Raw genomic sequence first — 16,079 nt, 5'->3', positions numbered from 1 at the left:
GTAAAATGAATGCGGTTTTTAATTCTACTAGTGCAATTTCGATATATTTAAACATTACTTAAATTATATTTCTTGATGCATCCATTTCAGAAATTAAATGATCTCTACTGATTCTCATTCATGAAAAAAAGAAATTGGTACTTTTATAAGAATTTTATAATTCCTCTCATTGCTATGTTAATCCTTGGTATTTATTGATATAGCCTAAAATTTTATCTCAGTCTATTTGGGTTGCATTATTACAATTTTGTCATTAAAGCACATACATTTCGTTTTGAAAATGAGTTATTTAAGAAAAGCTTTTTAGCTGAGTCAAAATCCCGATTCAATTTTTAAAAACACTGATAAATATTTATAATATACTAACATTTATGGATAAAGGAAGGAATATAAGAAAATATACATGCATCTGCTCATCAGTGCCAAAAAAACTTTTATTTTATTTAATACGTTTGGCTACATTTTACAAGTATGTCAACATCTGTTGCAAGCAATACGGTAGATTAGATAATTTGACATTCCTGAAAAAAGCCATTTTAAAACTATTTAAAGGCTGGATAAAGTATATTTTACAAATCTTTTTCGCCAGGCTGAGAAGAATGGAAGGAATCCACAGAAATCTAAAAGGAAGTAAATAAAGGAACTCCAAGAAATCAGCAAAGTGGTTTTTTTCTTGAGTATCAACCAGAGCCTAGATACACTGACCTTCCCTCAGGAGAGCCACGTGGTTAACAGGACACAAGAGAGAAAACCCGGGACCTCTCTACCTGAGAAGTCTACTAGGAGACCCCTGTATGGGGCTATGTCCTCATCTTATGCTAAAGAGTGAACATACTTACAGCTGCAAGGGCATTACAAGGAGAACAGGTTATCTTGAATTTACTGCTGGAGGGAAAATAAAAACCTCCTCTCAGAAATCATAACTATGCATCTCGTGCATTTGAGGTTTGAATCCATAACACTCTGCGGTCTGAAAAAAATCTCAATTAGATTATTTAATTAAAATAGTCCTGGATTGGTAGTGCCTTAGGTGACTGGCAAAAACAAACACATGTCCTATTTCTAGGAAAGGAACTTCAACACAAACCTCAAGAATATCCACTTAAAAGGGCCCAAGGAAGAATACTATTCATGGCTAAAAACAAACAAACAAACATAAAACACAGGAGCAAATAAGTCACCATCAACCATAAATTCAGAAAGAAGACAAAACAATATAAAAGAGTATACTTAATATATTTCAAGAAATAAAAGATAAGCTTGAAAATATGTCCAGGGAATAAAAAACCAGAATGGAGGACTGAGACCAATCAACAAACAACCAAAAAGTAACTATATTATAGTCAATATATGGAGAGAACATATTTATCAACTTGAATTCTCTATACAGCAAAAATATCTTTCAGGGAAGTGGTGAAATGAAGACACATTGAGACAGACAAAAACTGAGTTTCCCATCGGCGGATTCTCACTAAGGGAAATTCTACAGGATAGAAGAAAAATGAGTCCAAATGGAAGACCTGAGATGGCAGAAGAAATGAAGAGCAAGGAAAGTGGTAACTACGTAGACACATCTAAAGAAACACTTGAGTGAACCTCAGACCTCAGACCATATGTCTTCTTCCTACCCACAGAAATCCCAGGGTTAAAGAATAAGGGCCAGTTATGTATGTGGAATACACAAAAGAAAGAATACAGTTAGCAAAACACAGTAATTATCTCCTAAAGTTATCCTCCAGAGAGACAGTCTCTGCCTTCCTGAAGCTTCTAACCTAGTGAGAAAGGCAGATAAGCAACCAATCACAGAAATCAAAGATATATATGTAATTACAGATCCGCTTGAATTCAGTGAAGAAGTATATGATATTAAGGAAGCATAACAGACTGGGATCTGACTTATGGATGTCAGAAAAGCTACAGTTTGGCTGTGTACCCTGCTGTTCCGAGGGATACACCATTGAACAAGACACAGCCGTCCCTGAGATGTGGGAGAGAAAGGAGAGAGGAACTGATGACCTGGAGAGAATCACGCGGAGTAAATTAACGGCCTTCGGAGTTTAGAACAAGCAGTGACTAAAGCCTGAGAGAATACGACATCTTCCCCTCAATTAAGTTACGAAAGTGAATGGTGAGTAAAAAGTGAAAGAATCAGAATTGGTAGACGTAGAATTACAATTGAGAACGTTGTACATACAAAAGCTTTTTCTAAATCGTGTATTTGAGGAAGCTACTTCACCGAGGTCAACGTATAAAGAAGTCTGCAGACAATAAAGCGAAACATACAGCCAAGTGATGAAGATTAGAGTAGACTGGATTGGAAATTTAAATCCAAGAGCTTTCTGATGCTCTCACACCCGGCAGGCCCAGGGCCTCTGGTTGCTGTCCCTTTTGACCTCTGCAAACGAGTGCTCCCCATCCTCCTCCACACACAGAAGAGGGACATCCCATAGTGGCAGCCTCAGTTCCAAGTTTCACATCACTTCTTCTGAGGGAAACAGCTAGAAATGCTGAGTCCAAGATCCAGGTTTCAGCAGAGAATCTGATTGGTCCCAGGAAGTGGGATTGGAAGGAAAAGGTCACATGATACAAACATGGCTGCCTGGCCAACCCTGTGGTTGTCTGAACATCTCAGGGAAGGAGTAAGGAGATGTGACATCACGATTACACTGAGCTATTATACATATGCATAAATTATAAAAATATCTGCAAATTATATACAAATTTTCTTAAAGGAATTCTTAATTTTTTAATTAAAAAAAAAATCCCAAAATTTTAGAAATAAATTTTTAGAATGAACAGGTAAAAGTGAGATCTACTTATTATTTTAGTAGCTTGGCTATTTCAAAATACTACCAGTGTCTGAAATACAGTGAAGGCATTTAGAAGTATTAGCAATATCTGAATAACTCAATTGAATAAACACTCGTCTGATTGTTTCAATGAAAGACACTAAGAGAGATGTTGGTGAATATACGAAAGAAAGAAACAGGTCCTTGCCCTAAAGAGCTTTTAATTTTGTAACATAATTACAATACAGTGGAAAACAAAGCTGGCAAACCGAGAGGCTCAATTATGAGTAGAGTAAATCAACCAATAAATATTTTTTGTGTAACGACTTCCACGCTTTGCACTATTGTAATATTCAAGAGTACTGTTAAAAATCCTGCAGTACCTGTGTCTCTATTCCTGGTAACATTTTACATAATACAAATAACACACATTTTCAACACTCAGGAATACGAGAATCACTTTGCACAAATACATGCCAAATCTCAAATAACAATGCCTAACAGTAAGAAATACACAGTAAAAGTTTGCCAAATCAATGTGTAAGTGGGTTTTCTATATTTAAGCTATGAGTATAAGTTTTATCAGCCCAGAATATTATTCTAAAACATGTTACGTACGTGTTTTTAATACCCTAACAAAAATCAAAAGCCACTAACTGACTGTCTTGAAATACTTTTGAAAGTGTATGTATACGCCACACTGGACAGTGGGCTGTACTTTAGGTTAAAGCAGAAGCACAGAGCCCAGCCTGTTCCTCTGAAGACTGGAGCAGGCAGACCTGAATGGGCTGGACCATGAACCAGGCTGAGCCACGGCCACGGAGCTCAGAGACCAAGAGTTAACAATTCCATCACGGCACTTTCAGAGTCCTCTTAAAAAAACATTAAAAGTCACATCAAAAACGTTGAACTTTTGTTCTCATTTTATCCTCCTGTGGATTGTGTGTAGAAACGGGCACAGGCTGTCCACGATGACACCGGGCAAATGGCACTGAAAGAACTTCCTTACAAAACAGTTGAGTCTAGAAATGCCATTCATAAGAGAGGAGACCACAAACCAACACCAAACAATAAGGACGTTATAAAATCTTATGCCTACATGTTGCCACGTTGCTAAAACTCTGAGCTGGTAATAACCACATATAGAAACGAAATACAAAATCGGCTTAAAATACTTAATTACGACACATCTGTCAAATTGTTTGCAACATAACACTTTATCTTTTTAATAAAGCTAATGACATTTTTCTTATCTACAGCACCAAAATCTAAATTTAGGTACTTACATTATTGCACTCTCCAAGGAAATACAGTGCAAATCCATCAGCTTTTGTGGCTGCCAAAGTAATAAGAAAGGAAGAAACTAATCTCAATGGAAGAATATAACATGTATGAATTCTCTAAGGTGAGCCCTCAGATACCAGTCTTTTGAATGCATTTGTTAACATAATTAATGGTCGTGCAGTAAACTGAACAAAATAATTCACGGCTTTACTCAATTAAGTAGAATATCCTCATTTATTTTTTCATCAGCTATTGCAAATGTTAAGATGTGACATCCTCAAATGCACATCCAGCAGTCAAGGTACTGTGAAAGAATGTATTTGTCAAACTTTAAATAGCAGAATTATCGGAAAATATTTTTGAAATTTGAGAACTGTATTTAATTTTTTAAGTATTAAAAAATACCAGAAGTGATTTTCATAGTATTAAATAACCATTATAAGTATCAACAAGGATAATGTACACATCTACATATCATCACCGAAGAGAACATAATTTAACTCTTCTAAAACTGCTTCTGGGTCATCTGAAGGCAATTATCAGAGCAGTTAATAGATCATTCTTGAGGGAGCACCTGCATATAAACCCCTGCGTAAGTCCTTCCACCTGGGTGGCCCTGGGTAAGCTATTTGGCCTGTCTTTGCCAAGGCTTCCTCATTAGCAAAACTGTGATAATGACACATAAATTTGTCGTCTCTCCAAGTAAATTTAAAATGTTTTTTCTTCCTTAAAAATTAATGATTCCTTTTCTAAAGATGTGATATAATTCACTAAAACTGTACTTTCCACAGAACACCAGGTTTTAATTAGAAGTCATAGTATATTCCATTTATACATCAGGAAGATGCTTTTTTGGGATCAGATAACTTAGCAATTTTTAGGTTTGACTCATTCTGGTAGTTTCAGAATAAAATATTTTCACTTCAAACATAGCCCGAGAATCGAAGTAAATAAATGACTTGCATTTGCCTCTTAGTATGTGAATTATTTTTGCCACTTTTCGCAACGGAATAAAAGAATTCTTGGTTCATTTTTTTCTACCAAGAGGAATACAAAACATTCCTTACCTATTTTAATGATGCTACTCAGTTCATAGAGGAGAAGCTGGTTGTCTCCCCCAGTATCCAGCCGCTGTTCTATATAGCTGTTAAGTTCATATACAACTCCCTGCATATTCGTATCTTGGTACTTTGAATAAAAAAATAAAAAGAAAGGGCATAATTAAACATAATAAAACAAAAATTCCTTAGTTTGTAAAACATACTATTAATATATTTAATGTTATTACTAGCTGTTGATTATGCTTTTATAGAGCATGATTTAAATACCATAATTTAGTATAAAAATAGATTGAAAATTTAAATTGCTACGACTTACTAAGAATATCTATAGACTCCACGTAGGCTTATTTATATTAAAATATCAAATGTTACAGATTATGACTGTTTCTGAAGTTTTGTAAATAATGTATCAGGCAACTTGATCAGTAAAAATAGTATAAAAGTTTGCTAACTGAAGGAAATATTGTGACAGGCTAGAATAGTCACCAGTATGCACTGCTCTGGGTGAAACAAAGTTTGTTATTACTCTCCAGTTATTTGCATCAATGTGGCTGCCACCCTAGTCGGATCTCAAATATGCCACTAAAACAGGAGGAAGAGGTGTGCACTCCAGCCGCCCCAGCGGGAGCAGCCGTCGCACAAGTCAAGAGCACTAGGCTTTATCGTGGTACCAGGGACAACAGCAGGGGGACAAGGGGTTTGGGAAGACGGTGGAAGCTAAATCTCAGCTACTCCCAGCACAAGCTACCACTGTGTGTCTTCTCTACAAGTACTGAAAAACAGTCTTCTAACAAATTGCCCCGCTCCCAAGCTTGCCTCCTCTCCAAACAACAGCCACAGCAAACTTTAAAAATAAAAGAAAACTCTGTCATTTCCTGGGTTAAAATACTCCTGGGCCTTCCCATTTCACTTAGAATAACCGACAAACTCCTCACAGAGTGGCCTCCCACACTCTACAAAATGTGGTGTCTGTCTGCCTCGGAAACTGTCTCAAGCCACCTGTCTCTCTCTTGACCACCCAGACATCTTTCACTCCTAAGGCTGATGACTTGCTGTTATTGGGTACTCAATAAACATCTGTGGAAGGAATAAACAAACGAAAGAATGGATGAATCAATCAATCATTTCCCAAATATGTATCAGCAATCCTGACAATCTTCTACATGCAGGCACTCTTCTAGACATGAGAGACACTAGAGGATGAGCAAAATAAAATTCCAGTCCTTGAGGAACTTACAGTCCAGTTGGAAGAGAATAAATAGGGAAACTATATGGTGTGACGGAAGGCGACAGGTGCTATGCAGAAAGCGGGCCAGGAAAGGCTGAGCGTGAACACCTTTGGAGGGAGAGGGTTATCTTTGTAAACTGGATGGTCAGTGAGGAAGACTTCAGTGACATGGGACATACAGGCAGACTCCAATGGAGCCTGATGCCTTTAATGCCCGAAGTCTGCCTAGCCTCCTCTAGTGGCTTCATAAGGGACTGCTGATCATTCACCACCTCTCTTAACTCTTGACCTATAAACTGACTCAAGTCCAGGCAGGGCCCAGAAAATAAAGTATAAAGGATGACTTGTCCAGAGTGCACATACTCCCCCAAAATGATGAGATTTAGCCAATGTATAGAAACCCGGGAAACAGATGAGAATGGATCTCAAGGGTGCTGAAACAGTGTAGAAGAAAGATAATATTGGATCAGGGCAAACATTAGATATGTGTGCAGTAAGGAGAGAGAGTGGCTTCAGTGTGCAAGGGCTGGGTTGGCTGAAATCTGTTCCCCAAAGTGGCCAACATTAAATGCCTTTGAAAAGCCAGAACTTCCCTACTATACATTCCAATCTTAGCAAGACTAGGATGCTAGCATGGATTTATGCCGTAAGACCTGTTTACCCAGCCTTTGGCTACATCCTACAGATACTCTCTTCATCAAGTTTGTGAGAAGTATGTTCCAGAGGGTGAAGTGGCCTGCGTGAAGAGCTCTGTGTTGTGGGCCAGGAATGGCCGTGGGAACTGCTGCTATCCAATGGGGTTTCCTGAATTCACTGAGGAAATGGGATCTTGGCACAGCAGGGCCCAAGTGGCAACGCATAATATCTGGAGACAAGGTGGGAGTTGTCAGCATGATGGACACAACTGAAGCTACAACCAGAATGATCTGGGGAGCAGAGACTACATCCGGCTAAAAGTTTCTGTAGAGCCAAGGAAACCATCAACAAAATGAAAAGGCAGCCCACAGAACGGGAGAAAATATTTGCAAACCACATATTCGATAAAGGGTTAATATCCAAAATATATAAAGAACTACAACTTAATAGCAAAAAAAAGCAAATAACCCGATTGAAAAACGAGCAAAGGTTCTAAACAGACATTTTTCCAAGGAAGACGTACAGATGGCCAACAGGTATATGAAGAGGTGCTCCACATCACTAATCATCAGGGAAATGCAAATCAAAACCACAACGAAATATCACCTCATACCTGTTAGAATGGCTAGTATCAAAAAGACAAGAGATGAGTGTTAGTGAGGATGTGGGAAAACAGGGAACCCGTGAACATTGTTGGTGAGAATGTAAATTGATCCAGTCTCTGTGCTAAACAGCATGGAGATTCCTCAAAAAGTTGAAAATAGAACTAGCATTTGATGCAGTAATCCCATTGCTGGGTACACATCCGAAGGAAACGAAATCACTATTTTGAAGAGAGATCTGGAATCCCATGTTCACTGTAGCATCATTTACAATAGCCAAAACGTGGAAACAAGATAAGTGTCCGTTGACAGATGGACGGATAAACAAAACGCACACACACATACACACACACACACATACACACACACTGGAATACTATTCAACTCTAAAAAAGGAGGAAACTCTGCTATTTGTGGCAACACAGATGAACCTGAAGGGCACTATGCTAAGTAAAATAAGCTAGACACAGAAGGACAAATACTGTAAAAGGTCTCACTTACATGTGGAATCTAAAAAAGTCAAATTCATAAAAGTAGAAAGTAGATTGCAGCAAGGGGCTGCAGAGTGGGGGAAAGGGGGAAGACACTGGTCAAAGATTACAGACTTCAGTTATATGAAGAAAACGTTCTGGGGATCTAATATACGGGATGGTGCCTATAATTAAAAATGCCGTATGGCATACTTGAGATTTGCCAAGACAGGAGATCTTCAGCATTCTCACCACACACACACACAAAGTAACTGTGCGGTGACGGATGTGCTAATTTAGCTTAACTGTGGTAATCATTTCATAATGTACACATATATCAAATCATCAAATTTACACCTTAAATACATACAATTATTAGTCAAAAAAATAGAAACATTTTTAAGTGTAATTCTTAAAGTAAATAATAAATATCCCAGCAATAACAACAATAATGAAAGACAGAACATTTCATCCTTTTATAAAGTCTCTCCCCTGGTCCTTCTTAATCAATCCTTGCACCCAAGAAACCACTGTTTTTGACTTTTTTCCATGATACATTAGTTTTGCCTATTTTTAAGAATTTTATGTAAATGGAATCATACAACATGTACTGTTTTGAACTTGGGTTTATTTGCTCAATATTGAGATCCCTCCATGTTGCTGTGTGTTTCAGTATTCCTTCCTTTCCATTCCTGGTGGCATCTGTTGTATGAAAATACTACAAATTTTTATCTGTTCTATTACTTTTGGACATTCGGGATGTTTATATTTCCAACTTTGAGCTAAGAATAAAGCTGCTATGAACATTCTTGTAGAAGTCTTTTTGTGAACATAAGTTTTCAATTGTCTTTAGCAAATACGTAAGAGTGAAATTCCTGGGTCAAAAAGTAAATGTATGGCTAGCCCGGTGGCATAGTGGTTAAATTTGCATGCTCCACTTCGGCAGCCCAGGGTTCGAGGGTTTGGATGCCTGGCACAGACCTACATACTGCTCATCAAGCCATGCTGCGGCGCGGTCCCACATACAAAATAGAGGAAGATTGCCAGAGATATTAGCTCAGAGACAATCTTCCTCAAGCAAAAAGAGGAAGATTGGCAACAGATGTTAGCTCAGGGCACACCTTCCTCATTTAAAAAACCCACTAAATTTATATTTAACTTCACAAGAAAGCGCCAAACCTTTTTTAACGTTATATATTAAGGATAAAGCTATCAAAATGACTTAGGTATTTTTAGATGAAAATAAATTATAAATAAAGGTCATTTACTTCACACACACACCAAAGGCAGAAAAATTCTAACTACAGTCATTTGTCACTTAATGACAGGGATACATTCCGAGAAATATGTCATAAGGCGATTTTGTCATTGTGTGAATATCAGAGTGTACTTACACAAACCTAGATGGTATAGCCAGTACACACCTAGGCTATATGGTACTAATCTTATGGGACCACAATATATATGCAGTCATTGACCAAAAGGTTGTCATGGGATGCATGACTAAGAATGAGCAATCACAATAAACAGTTAAGGAATCCTGTGGGCCTCAAGGGCACAGTGGTATAAAAGGAGAATGAGGGGGCCGGCCCCATGGTGTAGCAGTTAAGTTCAAGCGCTCTGCTTTGGCAGCCCGGGGTTCACCAGTTCGGATCCAGGGCATGGACCCAGCACCACTTATCAAACCATGATGCTGGCAGGCATTCTACACATAAAATAGAGGAAGACGGGCACAGATGTTTGCTTAGGGCCAATCTTCCTCAAAAAAAAAGAAGAGAGAGAGAAAATGGGGGTAGCAAAGAGGATGCCACTGACCCTTTTGCAAATGCCTTTTTTAAAAAGCTTTCAAGTCCTAAATAGCAACCAAGGGGTTAGTATATATTCTTCCTGAGCCCATCCTAACACTCTGGGAAATAAAAGAAAAAGCAGCTGCCCTCACTGGTCTCGCAGTGTATCAGAGCGCAAAGGGGATGCTACACACAGAGCTGTTTCAAAGTGTCTTATAGGGGTAAGGAAGGCATGGTTCATGAGCAGCATGTATCAGAGCAGCATGTATCAGTCAAATAGACATTTATCAAGATATAGGGTATATTCAGAAAAAACTACTTGAAAAATCCTGGCAAGTGATGATATTCTAGGTTATCAGCTCATAAATTTAGTATTAAACTAGAGATGCACTTTCTCCAAATTTGGCATAAAATAAGAGAGCCTTGTAAAATAATGGCAAAGAAAAACCACTACGTGTCATTGTACCAGCATTTCTAACGGCCTTAAAGCTAGCATGTGGGATTGTCTGAACACATGGCATCTCTTCTCACAGAAGGAAGGCACTGGCACAGTAGCAAGTATGTGCCAATGTCATTATCTGAACTCAAGATGTCTTGCTGTGATATTTGGCTTAACTAAAATATATACAAATATATTCGATAAAAAAGTCTACTCTTTGTCTATACAATTATTCTCCCCAATGTAACCCGGTTTATATCTGAAGGAGTAGAATGCAACAGCAAAATCAGTGATGACACTATGGTACAAAATCTCTATATTTGGGGACACTGGAGGTGACGGGAGAGTATTCCAGCAAATAGGTGCACACAGTTTACATGCTGACATGAGGTGTCAGAAGTACAATTCTAATCCTGGTTGTCAACAGAATAGGACGTAAGAAAACAGGTGGATTGATTGAAACCACCTCTTCTGGGCATCCTTTTTCCACCTCTCTCAAAAACAACAACAAGGTCTAAAATCTTCTCGGGGCTGTAAAGGTTAAATTGAGGTTAGGCATTCCCTGTGAACCAGTTGGTCTGCATTAAAATAAAAAAAGAGGGGCCGGCCCGGTGGTGCAGTGGTTAAGTTCGCACGTTCCGATTCTCGGTGGCCCGGGGTTGGCCGGTTCGCATCCCAGGTGTGGACATGGCACCGCTTGGCACGCCATGGTGTGGTAGGTGTCCCACGTATAAAGTAGAGGTAGATGGGCACGATGTTAGCTCAGGGCCAGGCTTCCTCAGCAAAAAAGAGGAGGACTGACAGTAGTTAGCTCAGGGCTAATCTTCCTCAAAAAAAAACATAATAAATGAAAAATAAATTAAAAAAAAAAGAAATATTGATGAGAAAATTGTAGTTTTCTCCCTACTGTCCTTGATTCATAAAATGCATGGTACTATTTCAGAGACTTGAGATTGTGGCTTTGCCAATATCAACACCCCCACACAGTCTGGCTCTGCCCAAGTCCACTGTGAGAATTCCCTTTTTACCCTCAAGCATTTCTTCTTAGCTTTGTCTGCTGCTGCTAGCAGCTGCAAAAGTTCCAGGCTGATCCCTCCACCCCTTGACACACTTGAAGCATCCAGACATGGGGAATTTCTGTGAGCTCTACAAATGTGAAGTGAACAGTAAAGGTACCCAGAAAAAACCTTGGGATTTACAGAAACCTTAAAATTCTGTTAGGTTGCTATGGACAGAGGGAACTCTCTCCAGTCTCCAGGCAAGGCCCTGGTCATTTCAGAGATTCCTTTTTCAGAAGATCAAAAATAAAGGAACAGATCTGTATACCGGATCCTATTAACAATACTTCAGTTTACATCTTATGATAAAGAGTGGCCTCTTACGGAAGGTTGCAACAGATGCAACTCAAACTGATTATTTTCAATATTTAATACATGCTTATGGTCTTTATCTGTGTGCAGGATGTACAATTAAGATACTTTTCATAGGTAATTAATTATAATTATAATTTTGTAGTACTAAACACAGCAGGCTAAATGCTTTCATTGCTCGTCCCCCATAAGCTTTCAAGTGTCTCAAAGTTAATACCACTTTAACTTGGTATTGGATCTTTTAGTTTTTCAGGAGAAGCCAGAAATCCCATCTTAATATGTGTCTCTAAATTTCTAAATGTTGGACATGAAAACAGTGCATTTAATATTTCTAAAATTACTGAGGAATGCCACGTCTTCAACACACGAGTAGTCACCTTTTTGTTCTTCCAAAAAGAAGGTGCATACACTCAACGGCAGGGTTAGCCAGGTAACACACTGGCGGAAAGCTAATAAGTGGAGGACCTGATGCAGGTGGCTCCTGTGACCTGGCCCGAGCAGACTGCTGCCATGTGGGAATGCTGTGTTGGTGCTGCCTTATCTTATAGTTTTTCAAGAGAAGCCAGAAATCCAATCTTAATATGTGTCTCTAAATTTCTAAATGTTGGCAGCTCGTTCAGAAAACCCCATAAGCATATGTACACCAAACACCATGCATCTGTTAGCTGTGCTTGGTCTTGAGGCCTCCAGTTTCTCCAATTTGCAACCTCTCTCTACAGTGACTTTATTCCATATTAATGAGCGATACTTTGAAAAAGGCTCTCAGGTTTTTTCACCATTTTTGCTAATACTTGAACCTATGATAGCAATGAGAAAATGTACTAAAGGATTTATCCCCCATATTGTGGTAGTAGAAATTCTATTCATATTACTTACCCTGCTGACTTCCTTAGGAGCCGATTCATCTGGGGGATTGAGAAGGGAGGAGGAAAAAACACAATTAGAAACTCTGAGTAGGTTCTGAGATACAGGACATTCGTTCACTCTCAGTAAACTAGAAGGCTCTTTCGCAATGCTTCCTCTTACAAAATCTAAGAATTTGGCTTTAAAAATCTATAAGGGTTAAACATAAATTTATAGTTAGACACACATATTAATTTTGGAGAGGAAATGAAATGCCGCAACAACTTGCTAGTCATTTTCAAGATTACCTTCTTAAGTAGTGTCTGCAAATATGGCTGCACTGTAGTTTATTCAAATATATGTATTTAGAAAAGGCTTTGTAACATTTGCAACATTCTCAATGACACAACTCACAGGAAGATCTCAAATGACCATTAACACTTGTGCTGTGAGGGTTAATTTCAGCATTTCTAATTGGCTGGAATAAGACATGAACCTGTGGGACCCTGGTCAAGGCATGAAACACATCTATTAGGAGTGCTGCTTTGGACCATGGGTCCCAGGAGCCGAGAGGCAGTTTGGACCAGCCTGTCAGCATTGTTCATTGGTCAAGTGAACTGATGGAATGCACCTAGTCTAGGTGAGACCCTCTGAAGGGCTCTCCCCTTGGGGCTGGCTACATGGCAAGAATATGCCTGAGTGACCGACATGGTACAAGCAACAAACTAGCCAAGACTCCACTGTAGGACCACCGGTTCTGAGTGTCCCACGCCCAGGTCACTGGTTCTGACCCAGAGAAAGTGCATTTATGTGGCCCTTACCAAGGAAGAGAGACTGGAGCCAGCCTCGCCAGACCCCTCAGTGGGAGGCAGCCTTTAATTGAATGCTGTTGCTGTCTTGTGTCTCATTTAGCAATCAAACCCTAACTACCACCATTAGTGCACACTTAACATGCCCCCAATCTAACGTATTCCGTGTTCCTCCAAAGCATGGCCTACTTTCTCTTGACACTGACAAAAACATGTCCCGTGGGTTCACACAAGGTTGTGGGGATCCTTTCTCCTTCAACATCCTTATTAACTGAACTGCTGAGTCCTGTTGTTTCCTCCTTTTTCTAATCTTTCTCTGATTTACTGCTTACCACCCATTTCCACAGATAACACCAAGACAAGTCCCAAGTCATTTACCAAGCAGTAGCCTCCAAGCTGGTCCCTGAATCCAGTATCTGCCCATCATGCCTACACACACACACACACACACTCTCTCTCTCTCACCCACCAAGTCTGTCTTTCAAAAACAGTCTATCTATCATGCCCCTTAGATGCTTCAGAACCTAAAGGAAACCAGATTTCAACACTGGTTGCACACTGACTTTGCCTGGGAGCCTTTTAAAAATTACCAAGCTTGAGATGATCAGATAGCAGGTATTCAATAAACAGTACCTAATTTTTGGATTATTGTATTAATACACACTTGCTTACATATTTTCTTGCAATTGTTGCAAAATGGCTTGAGTATTGCATCTGATTGCCCTAAGAATGCAAGCATGTTGTAGGAAAAACATTGATTTTATCTTCTATAATGACGTCACATTGCAGAAATTTTTCCTCTGCTCTTCACTTCCTGACCCCTTGCCTTCTCCTGAACCTCTCTGAAGATGGGTCTCTGATATAATCATTAGAACAAATTTACGAACAGCTTCTAAACTTACAAAGGCTTATATAGGTTTTTAATTTTCTTAAGTTTTTATCTAAGAAATCAATGAACATCGTTTCAAAAGTCGAAGCGGATTAAAAGGCACTTGATGAAAAGTAGCAGTTGTACAAACAGGTTTTCTACTAGGACGGCATGGAGTTGCCAAGCCGTAACACTGGAACCTTCCACTATCCAGCAGACATCACTAAGTTCTGAAAGTTAGTTCAAGGGAAGAATAGTGTGTATGTCCAGACATCTGTAAATAAATGTTACCTTTTCTTTTTTTTTTTGGTGAGGAAGATTGGCCCTGAGCAAACATTGTTGCCAATCTTCCTCTTTTTGCTTAAGGAAGATTTGCAGTGAGCTAACATCTGTGCCAATCTTCCTCTCCTTTAAGTGGGACACTGCCACAGCATGGCTTCATGAGCAGTGCTAGGTCCATGCCCAGGATCTGAACCTGTGAACCCCCAGCCGCTGAAGCACAGGGCATGAACTTAACCACTATGCCAGTAGGCTGGCCCCAATAAATGTCACTTTAGTTTTGCTTGGTACTTCTCAAACTTGAGTGTGCATGAGATACTCTATAGTACATATGTATAAAAATCAACTATTTTTCACTCTATGGGCAGCTTGATGTATTTGAAAGAAAAATTTTACCTAGAGCTGATTTCTGGATTTCTCACTGTGCATGCTGATTCAGAAATGTACGCTCTCTCTTCCTCCAACATGAAAGTCAAGCAATTTTTTTTCCTAAAGATTGGCACCTGAGCTAACAACTGTTGCCAATCTTTTTTTTTTTTTTCCTGCTTTATCTCCCCAACCCCGCCTCCCCCGTACATAGTTGTATACCTTAGTTGTGGGTCCTTCTAGTTGTGGGATGTGGGACGCCGCCTCAACGTGACCTGACAAGCAGTGCCATGTCCGCACCCAGGATCCGAGCCCTGGGCCGCCGCAGCGGAGTGCACGATCTTAACCACTCGGCCGCGGGGCCGGCCCCACAATTTTTGTTAAATGAATGTCAAGTCTATTATATGTAAGCCACATGGCATTTTAGCTGAGGAAATTAATGAACACAGTGAAATTTGCTAGGAGAAGGGAACTCTGCTGCCTATTTCCTATATTAGGAACTTTCATTTATTTGAACTCTATTGCCCAAGGGAAATTTAAGCATGTCGAAGATAGTTCATTTAATTTCTCTCTGCAGTGGAGGGGCACTATAGAAGGGCATACAAGAGGCAAAATGGACTACGGTTTAAAGACCAGATCTGCACTCATTTGCCATATTACTTTGGGCAAAGTGTCTGACTTATTTTGCCACCTTATCAGTCTGAACTGAAACAACATCTTGACAACGTAATTTGATTCTGAAAAACATCATCTAAGAATTCCAGGTTAAGAACCCAGAACTTAGGGGCCGGCCTGGTGGCATAGTGGTTAACTTCGTGAACCCTGCTTTGGTGACCCAGGGGTGCGCAGGTTCAGATCCCCAGTGAGGACCTACGCACTGCTCATCAAGCCACGCTGTGGTGGCATCCCACAAACAAAAGAGAGGAAGATTGGTATAGATGTTAGCTCAGCGACTGTCTTCCTCAAGCAAAAAGAAAATTGGCAACAGACGTTAGCTCAGGGCCAGTCTTCCTCACACACAAAAAAGAAAACTCATGACTTAGGAGGCTTCCTTCTAGAGACCCATGATTCTGGACCACGTCTGTACACTCTCAAAACGCACTCATGACGCAACTGCTGGATTGGCATTTCCCATGGTTCAGCAACAAAGCTCGCTTTAAAACGAAAGGGGAAGGGATCGTGGAAAAGGAGGAAAATTGCCTTGGATGCCAGATTTTGAATCATTCATGAGCGTCCAATTGCAACAAA

General features: G+C 39.6%; 1 protein-coding gene across 1 annotated transcript in view; it reads right to left on the bottom strand.

The window, feature by feature from the left end:
* The window catches only part of PDE10A (phosphodiesterase 10A), a 247,668-nt gene that overhangs the window by 83,820 nt on the left and 147,769 nt on the right, over window positions 1-16,079 (bottom strand). The window contains exons 3-5 of the mRNA XM_046670653.1: window positions 12,543-12,571; window positions 5,141-5,261; window positions 4,076-4,125 (exon numbers count right to left, since the gene is read on the bottom strand). Coding sequence (XP_046526609.1) covers window positions 4,076-4,125; window positions 5,141-5,261; window positions 12,543-12,571 — 200 coding nt within the window. The remainder of the gene's footprint in view (window positions 1-4,075; window positions 4,126-5,140; window positions 5,262-12,542; window positions 12,572-16,079) is intronic.

Source organism: Equus quagga, chromosome 8 (assembly GCF_021613505.1).
Source record: "Equus quagga isolate Etosha38 chromosome 8, UCLA_HA_Equagga_1.0, whole genome shotgun sequence".
NCBI lineage: Eukaryota > Metazoa > Chordata > Mammalia > Perissodactyla > Equidae > Equus > Equus quagga.
The sequence above is the reverse complement of the archived record's forward strand: the minus strand, read 5'-3'. Positions and strand labels throughout refer to the sequence as shown.